General features: G+C 39.8%; 1 protein-coding gene across 1 annotated transcript in view; it reads right to left on the reverse strand.

The window, feature by feature from the left end:
* Positions 1 to 1,655, reverse strand: part of JPH2 (junctophilin 2) — a 109,619-nt gene extending 107,964 nt beyond the window's left edge. Inside the window, exon 1 of the mRNA XM_063459419.1 lies at positions 1,150 to 1,655. Coding sequence (XP_063315489.1) covers positions 1,150 to 1,528 — 379 coding nt within the window. The 5' untranslated portion in view covers positions 1,529 to 1,655. The remainder of the gene's footprint in view (positions 1 to 1,149) is intronic.
* Between the last annotated feature and the right edge of the window lie 12,615 nt (positions 1,656 to 14,270).

The raw sequence follows: 14,270 nt of genomic DNA on the forward strand, positions 1-14,270 counted from the left end.
ATACATTACTGGGAGTATTATTGCTGTGGAGCTCTGTTATACAGTCAGACACATTACTGGGAGTATTATTGCTGTGGAGCTCTGTTATACACTCAGACACATCACTGGGAGTATTATTGCTGTGGAGCTCTGTTATACACTCAGACACATTACTGGGAGTATTATTACTGTGGAGCTCTGTTATACACACAGACACATTACTGGGAGTATTATTACTGTGGAGCTCTGTTACACACTCAGACACCCCAACAATATGGAGCTCCTAGAAAAGAGGGACATCAGGATAGGAAAGAGGAACAGAGGGATTTGGGCCCAAAATAGGGACTGTCCCTCTAAAATAGGGAAACCTGGGAGGTATGAAAATCCCTGTGCAAACGGACCTATAGCTGTGAATCACTTTTGCAGAGCATGAAAATACCTCTTCTCTCTGGTTTAAATGAGATAATCTCTTTTTGAACCCTGTGAAGCCACTTGATGTTGAACATCGGCCTAGTGGTATGACTCATGAAGTATACTAAGGACAATGGGAGGTAAAGGACGTACAAGAAATCCAAATAACTTGTGTGAGAGGTTTATCTCCCCCTTTCAAATCATATTAAAAAAAAAAATACAAAATAATAACACAATATTCAGACGAAAAACATTGAGCGGTATGATAAGGCACAATGAAAAAAAATTACTTTACTCATGGGATGACAGACTACAGTGTTAAACTAACTGGGGATTTATTTACTAAACAGTGATTTAAAAAAAATGTAGGCTAAAATTTAAAAAAACTTTAAATGTTCTCCCAACTTTCCTTAATGGAAACTGTTACCTAAGTCGGTTCCTAAGTTTTTCTTGCAATGACGAGAAGTGCCATCCCAAGTATTATGTAAGAGGTGACAACGCCAGTAAGTATGCAAGGTGCAAACGTATGTATGCGTGTGTGTGTATGCATGGCTATATATTTTTTTATCTTTACTTGTTACATAATATAATTTTATTAATCAGAATTTTTTTTATTGGTATTAACACAAATTAATTCTAAACTCACATTTAGTGAGTAATGAATAAAGTGTACATTTTTATTAAAGCGTTACGTTTATTTTAATATATTTTTATATATATACACATAAATATTTGTGCGTATTTTCTTTTGTTCCTTACCTCCATCTGCGTACGTTTCTGTGCCATACCCGTCTTGTAATCCATTATTCCACGTCCCTTCATACTTTGCTCCACTGCTAATACTTTGTCTAACGCCGTATCTTCCTTTAAACCCATGTGTCCATTCACCTTTGTATACCCAGTGTCCTTTTGTTTCAATTCCTAATCCGTGCCTTTTTCCTTGAGACCAGTATCCTTCAAACATATTGCCACTAGGCCACGTATAAATCCCCACCACCTCGAATCCATAATTCCACGAGCCAGAGTACTCTCCTTGACCTTTTGGACCTGTGCAAATGCCATGTCCGTGGGCTTTTCCGCCTTCCCAACCACCGCAGTACGCCCCGCCATCATCAAAATCAAATCTCCCGCCGCTCATCTTAACGACAAATTTCTTTTTCTTCTTGCTTTCAAATTTCTATTATTAACTTAAAAATATACAACCACACATACGCTCTGTGGATGGTGCAAAAACTAAAATAAATATATTTTGTGTTAAAAAAAAAAATTAGTAAATGAAATAAATTATTCTTGAAGGCCACAGGGTTAGAAAAAATAATAATATTTTTTTTTGCTTAAAATTAAATATAAATTTCAAGATAATTTTTTTAAATTTTAGTTTTTGTTTTGGAAGAAAAAAAAATGTGATTTCTGCAATAAATTAAAGACGTGACATTCAACTTCAAAATTAATAAATAACCGAAAAACGATTGGTATTTTTTTTTCCTTTTCTTATAAATAATTCAATCGTAAGCAGCAGCGATGAAATAAAATTATTACTCCTTACTAGCCTGGTTAGTGCTTTCTTTCAAAGGTAGTTACTTACAGGTGGTTAATTTAAATCTATTTTTTTCTTCAGCTTAGTTGGTATCAGAGATCGAAAAAAGTTTACTTTATCCGTAGTCCCACTGCACATTATGTCAATCTTCTTTTTCATTATATCAGGCTAGTCATTCTGAATATTAACCTTCTTTTTGGAGAAAAACCTGCCTTCTCCAGGAGACAGTGCAGCTTCGAGTCCCAGACTGAAAGAACGAGACCCAAGCGAATGCTAAAACAAACCCTAACAAGGCTATCGGATCCCAGCTGTTCCAAAAATAAAACCCAATCCTTGCACTCCCCGTTTGCCATTGAGAGCAGTTAAAAAAAAATAAAAAAAAAATACTTCTCTATGAGTGGTGAGGGATGGGCTAACTGAGGGGTGAAAAAAAAGAGTGTCTTAAAATAGCGATAGTGGATTGGAGATTTTTAATGGTTGTGTGACAAGTTGGATTCTACTAACAAATAGCTGAGATTTGTGTTGGGTTCAAAGTGACGGCGATCACTGTATTGTGTACTTTAAAGATGTTTTTTTGTTTTTTTGTTTTTAATATCCCTAAACTGCAGTAGGTGACCTGATTCATTGTCACTAAATTAACTCTTTCAGAGCTGCAGTGGGGAACATGAAAGTAAAATTGTCTAGTGCAGAAGTAAAGACACGGGCAAAAAAAATTAATAAAATAAAAATATTTAAATTTAATAAAGTCTTGTTTAGTGACAGATCTTACACATTTAGAAAACCATATGGAATGTTAACGGGGGATTGTGACACATCGGGGATTCACTAAACAATTGCAATTGTTTGTACAGCACCAACATAGTCCACAGCGCTGTACAACAGGTAAAACAAGACACAATTAATTCCAAAAAAACACATTACTTACAGAAACAGTGAGTGAAGAATGTCCTGCCCAAAGGAGCTTACACTCTAAAAGTATGAGACACAAATACACAGGGAAGTGAGGGGATTAAATGATCTGGATATAGGAGAAAGGATGGGAGAGGCATACGACACTTTTGCTATAACACATTTGGCTGTTTTTTGCCTTTTACTAGAAGGGGTTTAGTTTATTAACATTTGTTTGATAAAATTCCTTTCACTGCATTCATCGACAATGGAAAACTAAGCATTAATAAAAACCGTAAGGCACACCCGGTTCTCCAACCCCAAAATAAGGCAGATAAAGTAAGTGTAGTGTAAAGTAAGTGTAAGTGCAACTGGACATTGCAGGCCTAAAAATATTTAAACGACACACTCATATTTGACAACTGCCATATGCATAAATGGGTGTGCATAATTCTGTTTGAATTGTATTTTTGTGTTTCAGATTGTGAATATACGCAGCTGGGTAAATGGCTGTAGGGTTAAAGATAATGTTAGAAGTGGTTAGGGTAAAGGGGGGTTTAAGGGTAAAGAGGTTTATTCAGTGGCGGAACTCCAGCAGGTGCACCAGTGCCTGCAAACTCAAGGGGCTCAGGTGGCCCATGCACTTAGGGCTACCTGATGGGTAGAGTTGATCAGTGGCCCTTTAGTTGCACGACCGAGCCCCTGGAGTATCGACAGTGCCAGGAGAAAGTGAAAGCTGGTCATTTCCTTACACATACAAATGGGGATGTAGAAGAGGCGGCACAAGTGTTGGGAGGAGCAAGAAACGAGCCAGCTCCAGCCCCACACTCCCGTCAGCCTCAGACAGCATAAGCAGGACCGTAAGGAAGCCACCCTCCTGCCCACAAAATGTGACAACATACCGGCTGGTTTGTTTGGAGAGGAACCCTTGCAAACATGTCCCTCCCAGATGCCCAAGTGGTAAACCTGGAAGATCTATGAGGGCATGGGTGCTTTTATTTACAGAGGAAGTGTAGAAGTCAGAAAGGAGTAAGTAGGAAGTGGAGTCACGGCTGGCTGCATAGGAGCGAGGTCAAGAGTCAAGCCAAAGGTCAGAAGCCAGAAGATCCACCAATAGAGAGCAAGGCATCAGAAGCCAAATATTGGAGACAAGAAGCATGGTCATGGCCAAGCTGGAGGTCAGAATCCGAGAAATATTACCGATAATTAGGAACTGGAAGCCGGACCAGGATCAGGAACAAGAACCAGGACCAGGAACTAGGAACTTGTAATAATAATCAGGATCATGAATGAGGAACAAGGACCAGCATCAGGAACCAAGAAACAGAACTCCAGGAGACTGGGAACAAGCACCAGGACAAGCAAACACTGACTGAGTGTAGTGCTTGCCTATTTATAGGAAGAGCCAATCACATGATCATGTCAGTATATGCTTCTGTGTATATTTCTATCTGTGTGTCAGAGTGTGTATGTCTAAGTATGTGTACCTGTGTATCAAGGTTTGTGTGTACATGTCAGTGTGTGTGTTTGTATGTCAAGGTATGTGTATGTGTCAGGGTGTGTATATGTGTCTGTGTGTCAGTGTGTGTGTGTGTGTGTCAATGTGTATCTGTGTTTGTGTGCATGTGTCAGTGTGTGTATTTTATTGTCAGGGTCTTTGTATGTGTCAGTGTATATATCTCTGTGTCAGGGTGTGTGTATGTGTCTGTGTGTTTAACAGAGTGTGCATGTATGTTTAAGTTTGTTTAACTATTAGTTTCTGTATGTGTCAGTGTGTTTCTGAATGTGTGTGTACGTGTCAGTGTGTTTATATGTGTGTACGTGTCTATGTATGTATGTATGTATCTATGTATGTATGTATGTATGTGGCAGTGTTTGTGTGTATGTTCATACATCCAAGCAATCAAACAGCAACACAGCATGCAAACACACCCCTGCAGTCAAACACAAACATTACATACAAACACACCCCTGCATTCAAATTCCAAAATTCTATACAAACACCACTTCATTTCACCAATACTACACACAAAAGCGCACCTGCATTTAAAAGCCAACACTACATACAAAGACATTTCTGCATTGAAATGTAAACACTACACACAAGTACACCACCGCATTCCAATGGCAATAGTACATACAAATACACCCCTAGATGCACACAAAAATATGCTTATATTAAAACACACAAACACTTTTCACACACACAACCCTGTAAGAATGAGCTAAAAAGGAACATCACCAACTGGCATTGATAGCATTGTGGGGGTTCAACAGGTAGGGATCTAACGTTTAGCCATCCTTGTGCTAGAAGGGGCCCGAAATAATTCTTGCACCAGGGCCCTCTCTAGTTAGATTACATGGTGTGTTTAATGTTAAGAAGATTAATGGCTCAAATGGTTGTAGTAGTATGAAAGCTTTTTAGGATTATTGTGTTTAGGGCTAGAGTTGGGTTAAATTTAGTATTGGGATACATGAGATATTTCGTTTTTAATATGAGTTAAATATAGGATTATGGTATTATTTGTAAAGTGCTCACCCTCATATATATTCTGTAACCCAGTCAGACTGTTGATATAAGAGCTGCAGGAGCTGTTATACAATGTGTATCATTCATCCCTACTCCTCCCACGAGGTATGTCCTGTATGAGAGGTTGTTATGGGCAGATAGGAAGTGATCCCTTCAACTTCATGTCCAGACTCACACACAGACACTGGAGGAGCTGGGGCAGAACTGGGTGTTACACCCTATAAATCTGTTCCTGCAGCTCTGCTACAATGGCTTACTGTACTACAGAGGACACTGGCCAAGGCTGCTGGTACTTATCGCTCACCATCAACCTTTTTAAAGGAATGCTATAGGGTCAGGAACACAAACAGGTAATCCTGACCCTATTGTGTTACAAAAAAAAAACATCTAGCCCTCCTGCCCACCCTCTTGCCCCCCTAAATATAGTACAATCTTACTTTTATTCCAGGCTGCAGCTGCTGACTCTGCCCCTGATCTGCCTGCTTGGCTGACATCATCAGAAGTGTTGATCAAAGACAATCACAATGCTTTTCAATAGGAAAGCATTGAATTTACTGAGCTTGTCAGAAGCAGATCAGGGGCAGAGCCAGCACAAGCCAAACACAGCCCTGGCCAATCAGCATCTCCTCATAGAGATACAATAAATCAATGCATCTCTATGAGGAAAGTTCAGTGTCTGCATGCAGAGAGTGGAGACACAGAACGGCAGTCACACTGTGCAGCACTGCCCCAAGAAGCACCTCTAGCAGCCATCTGAGGAGTGGCCAGTGGAGGTATCACTGGGCTGTAATGTAAACACTGTATTTTCTCTGCAAAAACAGTGTTTACAGCAAAAAGCCTGAAGGGAATGATTCTACTCATCAGAACAAATTCAATAAGCTGTCATTGTTCTGGTGACTATAGCGTCCCTATAAGCTCAAAAAGGCACTGAAAACAGGCACCCCTAGTGGTTAGGCACCTGTCGGCCTATAAAAGAATCTGGCCCTAGTTACTTTATTTCCAGCTGGGACTGGCCCCTTGTCAGCATTATATTAGAATTGTGGTGACACAACCAAACAACATATAAAATATAACGGCATAGAACAACAGAAAGCACAACAAAATATTACTACTCCAAAGGGTGGGAATGGGATTACGAGAACACAATAAAATACAACTTCGCACACTAACTGCAATTTACATGGATGGCTACAAATGTATACAAATATGCCATATATATATAGTTTAAACCTTCAGATATTGCACACAAACATGGATATATATATTATATATGGATTGAACTTAAAGGAACACTGTAATGTCAGGAACACAAACATGTAATCCTGCCCTTATAGTGTTAAAAACACTTAGTCACAAACACTAGCCAAAGTTCGCATTCATAATTGTTTTTTGCATCTTTAACACACAAATAAATATAAATGCTAACTTTGGCCAGTGTTTGTGACTAAGTGGCTACTAAAAAAGACTGGACATACCCCATATTGAATATCCTGGGTTGTCTACTTTAAACAAATATGTACATGTGAGGTGTGATTCAGAGGTTTATGACATAGCAGTGTTACAATGTCACCATCGATACATTTTAAAAATATATATTTTGAAACAGCAGTGTCCTACTTGTACTTATAGCCCCATAACTTGCAAAAAGAAAAAGAAAAAAAAAAAAAAGAACATGTTAACATTGGGTGTTTATAAACTAAGGACACATTTTAGAAACCATTTAGCATGGGTGATTTTTGGCTGTTGTAGATGTGTAACAGATTTTGGGGGTCAAAGTTAGAAAAAGTGTGTTGTTTTTTTTTTAAAATTCATCATACTTTAGAATTTTTGTTATAGTAAATTATATGATATGATGAAAATAATGGTATCTTTAGAAAGACCATTTAATGTTGAGAAATACTGTATATAATATGTGTGGGTACAGTAAATGAGTAAGAGGAAAATTACAGCTAAACACTAACACCGCAGAAATGTAAAAACAGCCCTGTTCCTTAACGGTAAGAAAATTGAAAAACGGTCTGGTCACGAATGGGGTTACATATATAGTTACATAGCTGAGAAGAGACTTGCGTCCATCAAGTTCAGCCTTCCTCACATATGTTGTTGCTGTTGATCCAAAAGAAGGCAAAAAACCTAGTCTGAAGCGATTCCAATTTTGCCACAAACTAAGAAAAATTTCCTTCTTCACCCCAAAATAGCAGTCAGATGTCTCCTTGGATCAAGCAGCTGTTACCCCACTAATTAGAAATTATATCCCTGTATGTTATGTTTTTGTAAGTATTTATCCAATTGCAGTTTAAACATCTGTATAGACTCTGACAAAACCACCTCTTCAGGCAGATAATTCCATATCCTTATTGCTCTTACTGTATAAAAACCTTTTCTTTGCCTTAGATGAAATCTCCTTTCTTCCAGCCTAAATGTGTGACCTCTGGTCCTATGTATAGCCCTGGTTATGAATAGATTTAAAGGTTAAAAGGTTAATGTTAGAGCATCACCAAGAAATCGATGAATAATGTTTTCTGAGATTAGTGGGAGTTAAAATGATGTTAGCTGCCCTAGAGAAGTCGAGTCTATACTATATCCAATAGACTATATGACACATGTTCTCTACAGATATATATATATATATATATATATATATATATATACACTGCTCAAAAAAATAAAGGGAACACAAAAATAACACATCCTAGATCTGAATGAATTAAATATTCTTCTGAAATACTTTGTTCTTTACATAGTTCAATGTGCTGACAACAAAATCACACACAAATAAAAAAAATGGAAATCAAATTTTTCAACCCATGGAGGTCTGGATTTGGAGTCACACTCAAAATTAAAGTGGAAAAACACACTACAGGCTGTTCAAACTTTGATGTAATGTCCTTAAAACAAGTCAAAATGAGGCTCAGTAGTGTGTGTGGCCTCCACGTGCCTGTATGACCTTCCTACAATGCATGTGCATGCTCCTGATGAGGTGGCGGATGGTCTCTTGAGGGATCTCCTCCCAAACCTGGACTAAAGCATCTGCCAACTCCTGGACAGTCTGTGGTGCAATGTGACGTTGGTAGATGGAGCGAGAAATGATGTCCCAAATGAGCTCAATTGGATTCAGATCTGGGGAACCGGTGGGCCAGTCCATAGCATCAATGCCTTCGTCTTGCAGGAACTGCTGACACACTCCAGCCACATGAGGTCTAGCATTGTCTTGCATTAGGAGGAACCCAGGGACAACCACACCAGCATATGGTCTCACAAGGGGTCTGAGGATCTCATCTTGGCACCTAATGGCAGTCAGGCTACCTCTGGCGAGCACATGGAGGGCTGTGCGGCCCCCCAAAGAAATGCCACCCCACACCATTACTGACCCACTGCCAAACCGGTCATGCTGGAGGATATTGCAAGCAGCAGAACGTTCTCCACGGCGTCTCCAGACTCTGTCATGTCTGACACACGTGCTCAGTGTGAACCTGCTTTCATCTGTGAAGAGCACAGGGCGCCAGTGGCGAATTTGCCAATCTTGGTGTTCTCTGGCAAATGCCAAACGTCCTGCACAGTGTTGGGCTGTAAGCACAACCCCCACCTGTGGACGTCGGGCCCTCATACCACCCTCATGGAGTCTGTTTCTGACTGTTTGAGCAGACACATGCACATTTGTGGCCTGCTGGAGGTCATTTGGCAGGGCTCTAGCAGTGCTCCTCCTGTCCCCCCTTGCACAAAGGCAGAGGTAGCGGTCCTGCTGCTGGGTTGTTGCCCTCCTAAGGCCTCCTCACATCTGCTGATGTACTGGCCTGTCTCCTGGTAGCGCCTCCATGCTCTGGACACTACGCTGACAAACACAGCAAACCTTCTTGCCTCAGCTCGCATTGATGTGCCATCCTGGATGAACTGCACTACCTGAGCCACTTGTGTGATTTGTAGACTCAGTTTCATGCTACCACTAGAGTGAAAGCACCGCAAGCATTCAAAAATGACCAAAACATCAGCCAGGAAGCATAGGAACTGAGAAGTGGTCTGTGGTCACCACCTGCAGAACCACTCCTTTATTGGGGGTGTCTTGGTAATTGCCTATAATTTCCACCTGTTGTCTATCCCATTTGCACAACAGCATGTGAAATTGATTGTCACTCAGTGTTGCTTCCTAAGTGGACAGTTTGATTTCACAGAAGTGTGATTGACTTGGAGTTACATTGTGTTGTTTAAGTGTTCCCTTTAATTTTTTGAGCAGTATATTTATATATATATATATATATATATATATATATATATATATATATATATATATATAGTAAAAAATGAAATGAAACATTCTATATATATATATATTTGTTTTTTTTTATTTGTTTTTCGAGGGTACGCTGGCACACACTCCCAGATGTGCACACTGATTTAAATACATAGACACATAGACATTGCCAGACACGCACACTCAGATTCGCATTCTCAATTACACACTCATTCCCAAACAAACACAGAAACATGCATTCACAGACACAAATTAACACGGAGATACACACATGGCCAACCATACACAAGGATAAACACACATTCCAAGATATTCATTGCCACACTCACAGATGCACAGCACAGACAAACACAGATATAACTAAATAGTTGTACAGATATTTTAGGCAGCCTCTTGCTTCCAAACCTTTTGGGTAAGGTCGGTGCCGCCTTACGGCTCTCTGGCTCGGGTGCCGCGGTATCTGAGGATACTGCTTACCCACCATCAATATCCAGTCTAATTCTTATTTAATACATGGTTAGATTGGCAGTATATTAAATTAATATAAATCCCTGGTGGTCGTGTGGTAGAGCACGTAGTCCTCAAATATGGCTGGCACAGATATTAATAATCGCGCCCTTGTGGATCCTGGCAGCAAAGGCAGAGTGAGCCCAACATAGAGATCACTGCGCTAGGTGGGTGGCGGATGTGCTGTTAATCTGGTGCTAAGTAAAGTATAACAGAAGCAGTTACCCATAATTATAAAAGTAATTGAAAGAAAAAAAAAAGAAAAGCCCTCAGAAACTTAAACCTCCTATAACTTGCCACCGTACGCACAGGCTTAGTCGCCATATTTCAGAATACGTCAATGTCCGTACTGCAGGGTTGCGAACTGACAGAGGTGTAGCTTAAAAAAAAAAAAAAAAAAAGAGGGAGAAGGATGGACAGATTGACGGACAGACACTTCCAATCACGGAAGTATTTCAGAATACATGATTTAGCTTTTTTTTGTCTTTTTTTTTTATAAACAGTGATGCCAACGCATTTTATTTGCTTTAGAATAAATGTAGAATTAAATTTTGAAACACAGGTAATGGAAGGCGTTTGTATACTGGCGAAATTAAGGTGTTTTTTTTCTCTCAGGTGACAGCTGCACTTTAAAGACGTCATTGTGAGCTTGTGGACGGGCACAGTGGCAACTTCGGAATGTTCGAGCTCTCTCATCTCCCATACTTGTACATTCCAAATTAGAGAATTCGTATGTTAATGTTAAGAGATGTGAAGTGAGAAGATTAACAGAAGCAGTAGGCGATTTCTGGCACCCAGAGAGTTTTAGTGGCTTGCGACTGGTGGAATAAGTCCAAAGGTTGCAGTGGACCCAGTGTGAATAAACAGCATGATCTACAAGACACGTTTCAATTCCACTTTCCCTTGTCACCTTCTTCTGTCTCAACAGAATTCGCCCTTTTAGCTGAAAACAGAAAGGTGAATTGTTAGCGTAGGACTCACCTTAGTGTTTTTGTTTGAATTTGGCAGGTGAGCTTACACTTTAATGGCCATTACGTCAGTGCTAACAACCTGCTATTGTGCGCAGGTAACATTTTTTGGTTTTGTATTGTTTATACTTTGGGCTAATGAATACTATAGCCATTCCTGCATCACAAAATTAGTGGGAGTTCGTGTTCCGAAGCCAACTTCAGTGTTTTTATTTGGTTTATTTTATTGCCAAGGGCCTTCCCTTCCTGGATTGTTATCATCTTAAAATGTAAACACAATGGGAAAGATTCTCCAGTTACCCGAAAACTAACAGTCTTCTCGTGCCTTCTTTCTGTTTCAAATTTTACAGCTACTTCAAATTCCATGCCCTTCATCGCCCTCCTTGTCTTTTTAATCTGTTTGTTTTTGCAGTCCAAAATGAATTATCGCCCCTGATGTTGTCAACCTTAAAACATTCAGAATCCCAGCTGTCACAGGCTCTTTAAATTGCCCCAGATCACTGACATTATCATGCAGCCACTAGGTGGCAGTAACCAGCAGGATTTGGCATCCACTACCAGACTCAGATTTGCAATACCTAGATTCACCACTAACATTCTTGAATAAATGTGTGGCTTCATTCATGGGCATCACCAGCATAGGGCAAGAGGGAAGCATTAAAATGGAGCACCTGTGTATTGGGAGATGATCTAAACCTAAAAGATTACTGTTCTAGACTCTTATGGAGAGGACTCCCATCATGCCTATATCCTAGAGTAGGGATTGTACCACTCCACAATGATAAATAGGATATTTGAAGGCTCTATAACATTCTGGAGATACACCTGACATCCTTAAGAGGAGATTTTACCACTCAAGCGCATAGAAGTGGAGCTAATTTGTAGCTCCACAAAGTGTAAGTGCATCTCTTTTCCTGCCTACTGCTATTCGTGATATACTACACTGTAAACTTGTCAATTGTCCCTTTCTCTGGTTCCATATTATAAACATCTAAACATAATTTCACCTCGCAACTCGCTTTTTAACAGAATTAAATGCATGCATGTTTTTGTTAGGGGGTATATCTACTAAACCATGATTTTAGTTTTTCTTGTATTCAGGTAGCGGAGTGTCCCTTTAAACTCATGTCTATGGTATACTATATCCAGATTTACAAGGTTAAAAAAAAAAAAAGCAAACCAGATTTAAATATCAACTCACGGCAAGTCGTGGCAAAAAATAAATAAATAAATAAATAAATAAAGGGGACAGATCACTGTAAAACATCCAAATAATAAATTGTGTCAATTGCACACACGGGAAAGAGACTAGATATCGGTCAGGATTGCAACATTCCAAGAGTCCAACACCCTGTTTGAAGACCTTTCAAGGCACATAGTTTTTATTTATTTATTTGTAAAGCACCAACATATTCCACAGCGCTGTACAAAGGAGAGGTCAGTTCATTTCTAGAAATCAAACCCTAGAATGAAAAATTAAATTTGAGGGCAGAATTTCCTTAACATCTTAAATATCTAGTCTACTAATCTGCTCCATGTCTTCCCACATACATTGCATGTTACGCTCTGCGGCTGTAAATACATTGCAGGTCTCCCTTGACAGACCAGGAATTAAAAATAATTTGAACAGATGTCAGAGAGGTTTGGTGGTGGGGACACCTGTTCCCATTAAGAGCCTGCAGGGGCATTATCTCCTAAATTCTGCTTGGTAAACCCTTTCTGTGACCTGGTTGTGAAATACGAGAGGGAGCAGATTACCTCAATGCATACGGATGTGTAATATCACGGTGTCCGTTACAGCGCCACAGTCTAATTTGGTGACTGGATTAGCGAGCAGGATAAGGCATTGGGCAACATATTCAAAATACAAATGAGCTACACAATTTTAAAACTACTGGGGGAAACACATACTTATTGTCTAAAGTAGGGATGGGTGGCCAAAAAGGTAGTTCACCAGCTGTTCTGGAACTCCAACTCCACATCATACCCGGCAGGGCACCTTGGTTGTTGTAGTACTACAACAGCTGGAGATCAAACTTACAGTCATCCCTCATTCACAGATTGTGCCACCAGAACAATTTATAATTAACTAAATTGTGAACTGAAACTAAAAAGGGTTATGTACCGTATACAAAAAAAACAAAAACAAAAAACTGTTGCATTTCCTATTTGTGCCCATATATTCCTTACTGAGATGTTTCCATTAATTTGCCTATTCCATTTTTTTTTATCTTTAATAAACTTGTTGCTTTAATGCAGGGCTGTCCAACCTGCGCCCCCCCCCAGATGTTGCTGAACTGCAACTCCCATGATTCTTTTAATTAAAAAGATAGCCAGGGAATAATGGGAGTTGTAGTTCAGTAACATCTGGATGAAAAGAGTGGTGCATGCTCAGTGACAGGTAGTCAGCTTCCACGGTCTTCTTTTTAAGGAACACTCCGGGCACCATAACTTTTACAGTTTAACCCAAAGGTTGTGAAGACTGCACTCGTCTGTTTTGCCATCAGGTTTTTGGCGATGGTCCGTGAGAAAACCTCACCCTAGATGCCGCAGATGGGCTGAGAGCGTCAGCTCATGCTCTCAGCCTATCACTTTCCCCGTTCACAAAACCACATGGTATATGAACACACTTGTAATGAAAGTATTTTCTTATATAAACCACATTAAGAGATAAATGTCCCCATGTATCTTAATGACTGATTACAGATACAGTGCAAAGAGCTTGAGAGAAGGCTACAGTCCACACCGGGTGTTTGTAGAATCGGTGTGCAAGCCCTTCTTTACTAAACCTTTAGGTTATCAGTAAATAGATCTGCAAATTACACAGCCATACTTCAAAAACTTCCTCAATATTGGGAAAATTTAAAGGAAAACTATAGCGTTAGGAACACAAACATGTATACCCAACACTATAGCGTGATGCTACTGCGGTGTTGTCCCTGCTGTGCGGGTTTGAAGGATGAGTATTACTTACCTTACAGCCCTCGGCATGCTGGTCTCTGCGATCGTGCTCCACCTCTTTGAATGAGATCATCAGTGTAGATTACCTCAGCCAATCCAATGTTTCCCCATAAGGAAACACTGGGAGGCTAGTGTGCATGTGCGTCAAACATCAACCCTGCACCAATCAAATGATCTCTACGAGACCATCTAATTAAAATAGAGTTTAACTTGGCTATTGAGGAGTAACCGCCTCTAGTG

This window comes from Pelobates fuscus, chromosome 6, assembly GCF_036172605.1.
Source record: "Pelobates fuscus isolate aPelFus1 chromosome 6, aPelFus1.pri, whole genome shotgun sequence".
NCBI classification, from domain to species: Eukaryota; Metazoa; Chordata; class Amphibia; order Anura; family Pelobatidae; genus Pelobates; species Pelobates fuscus.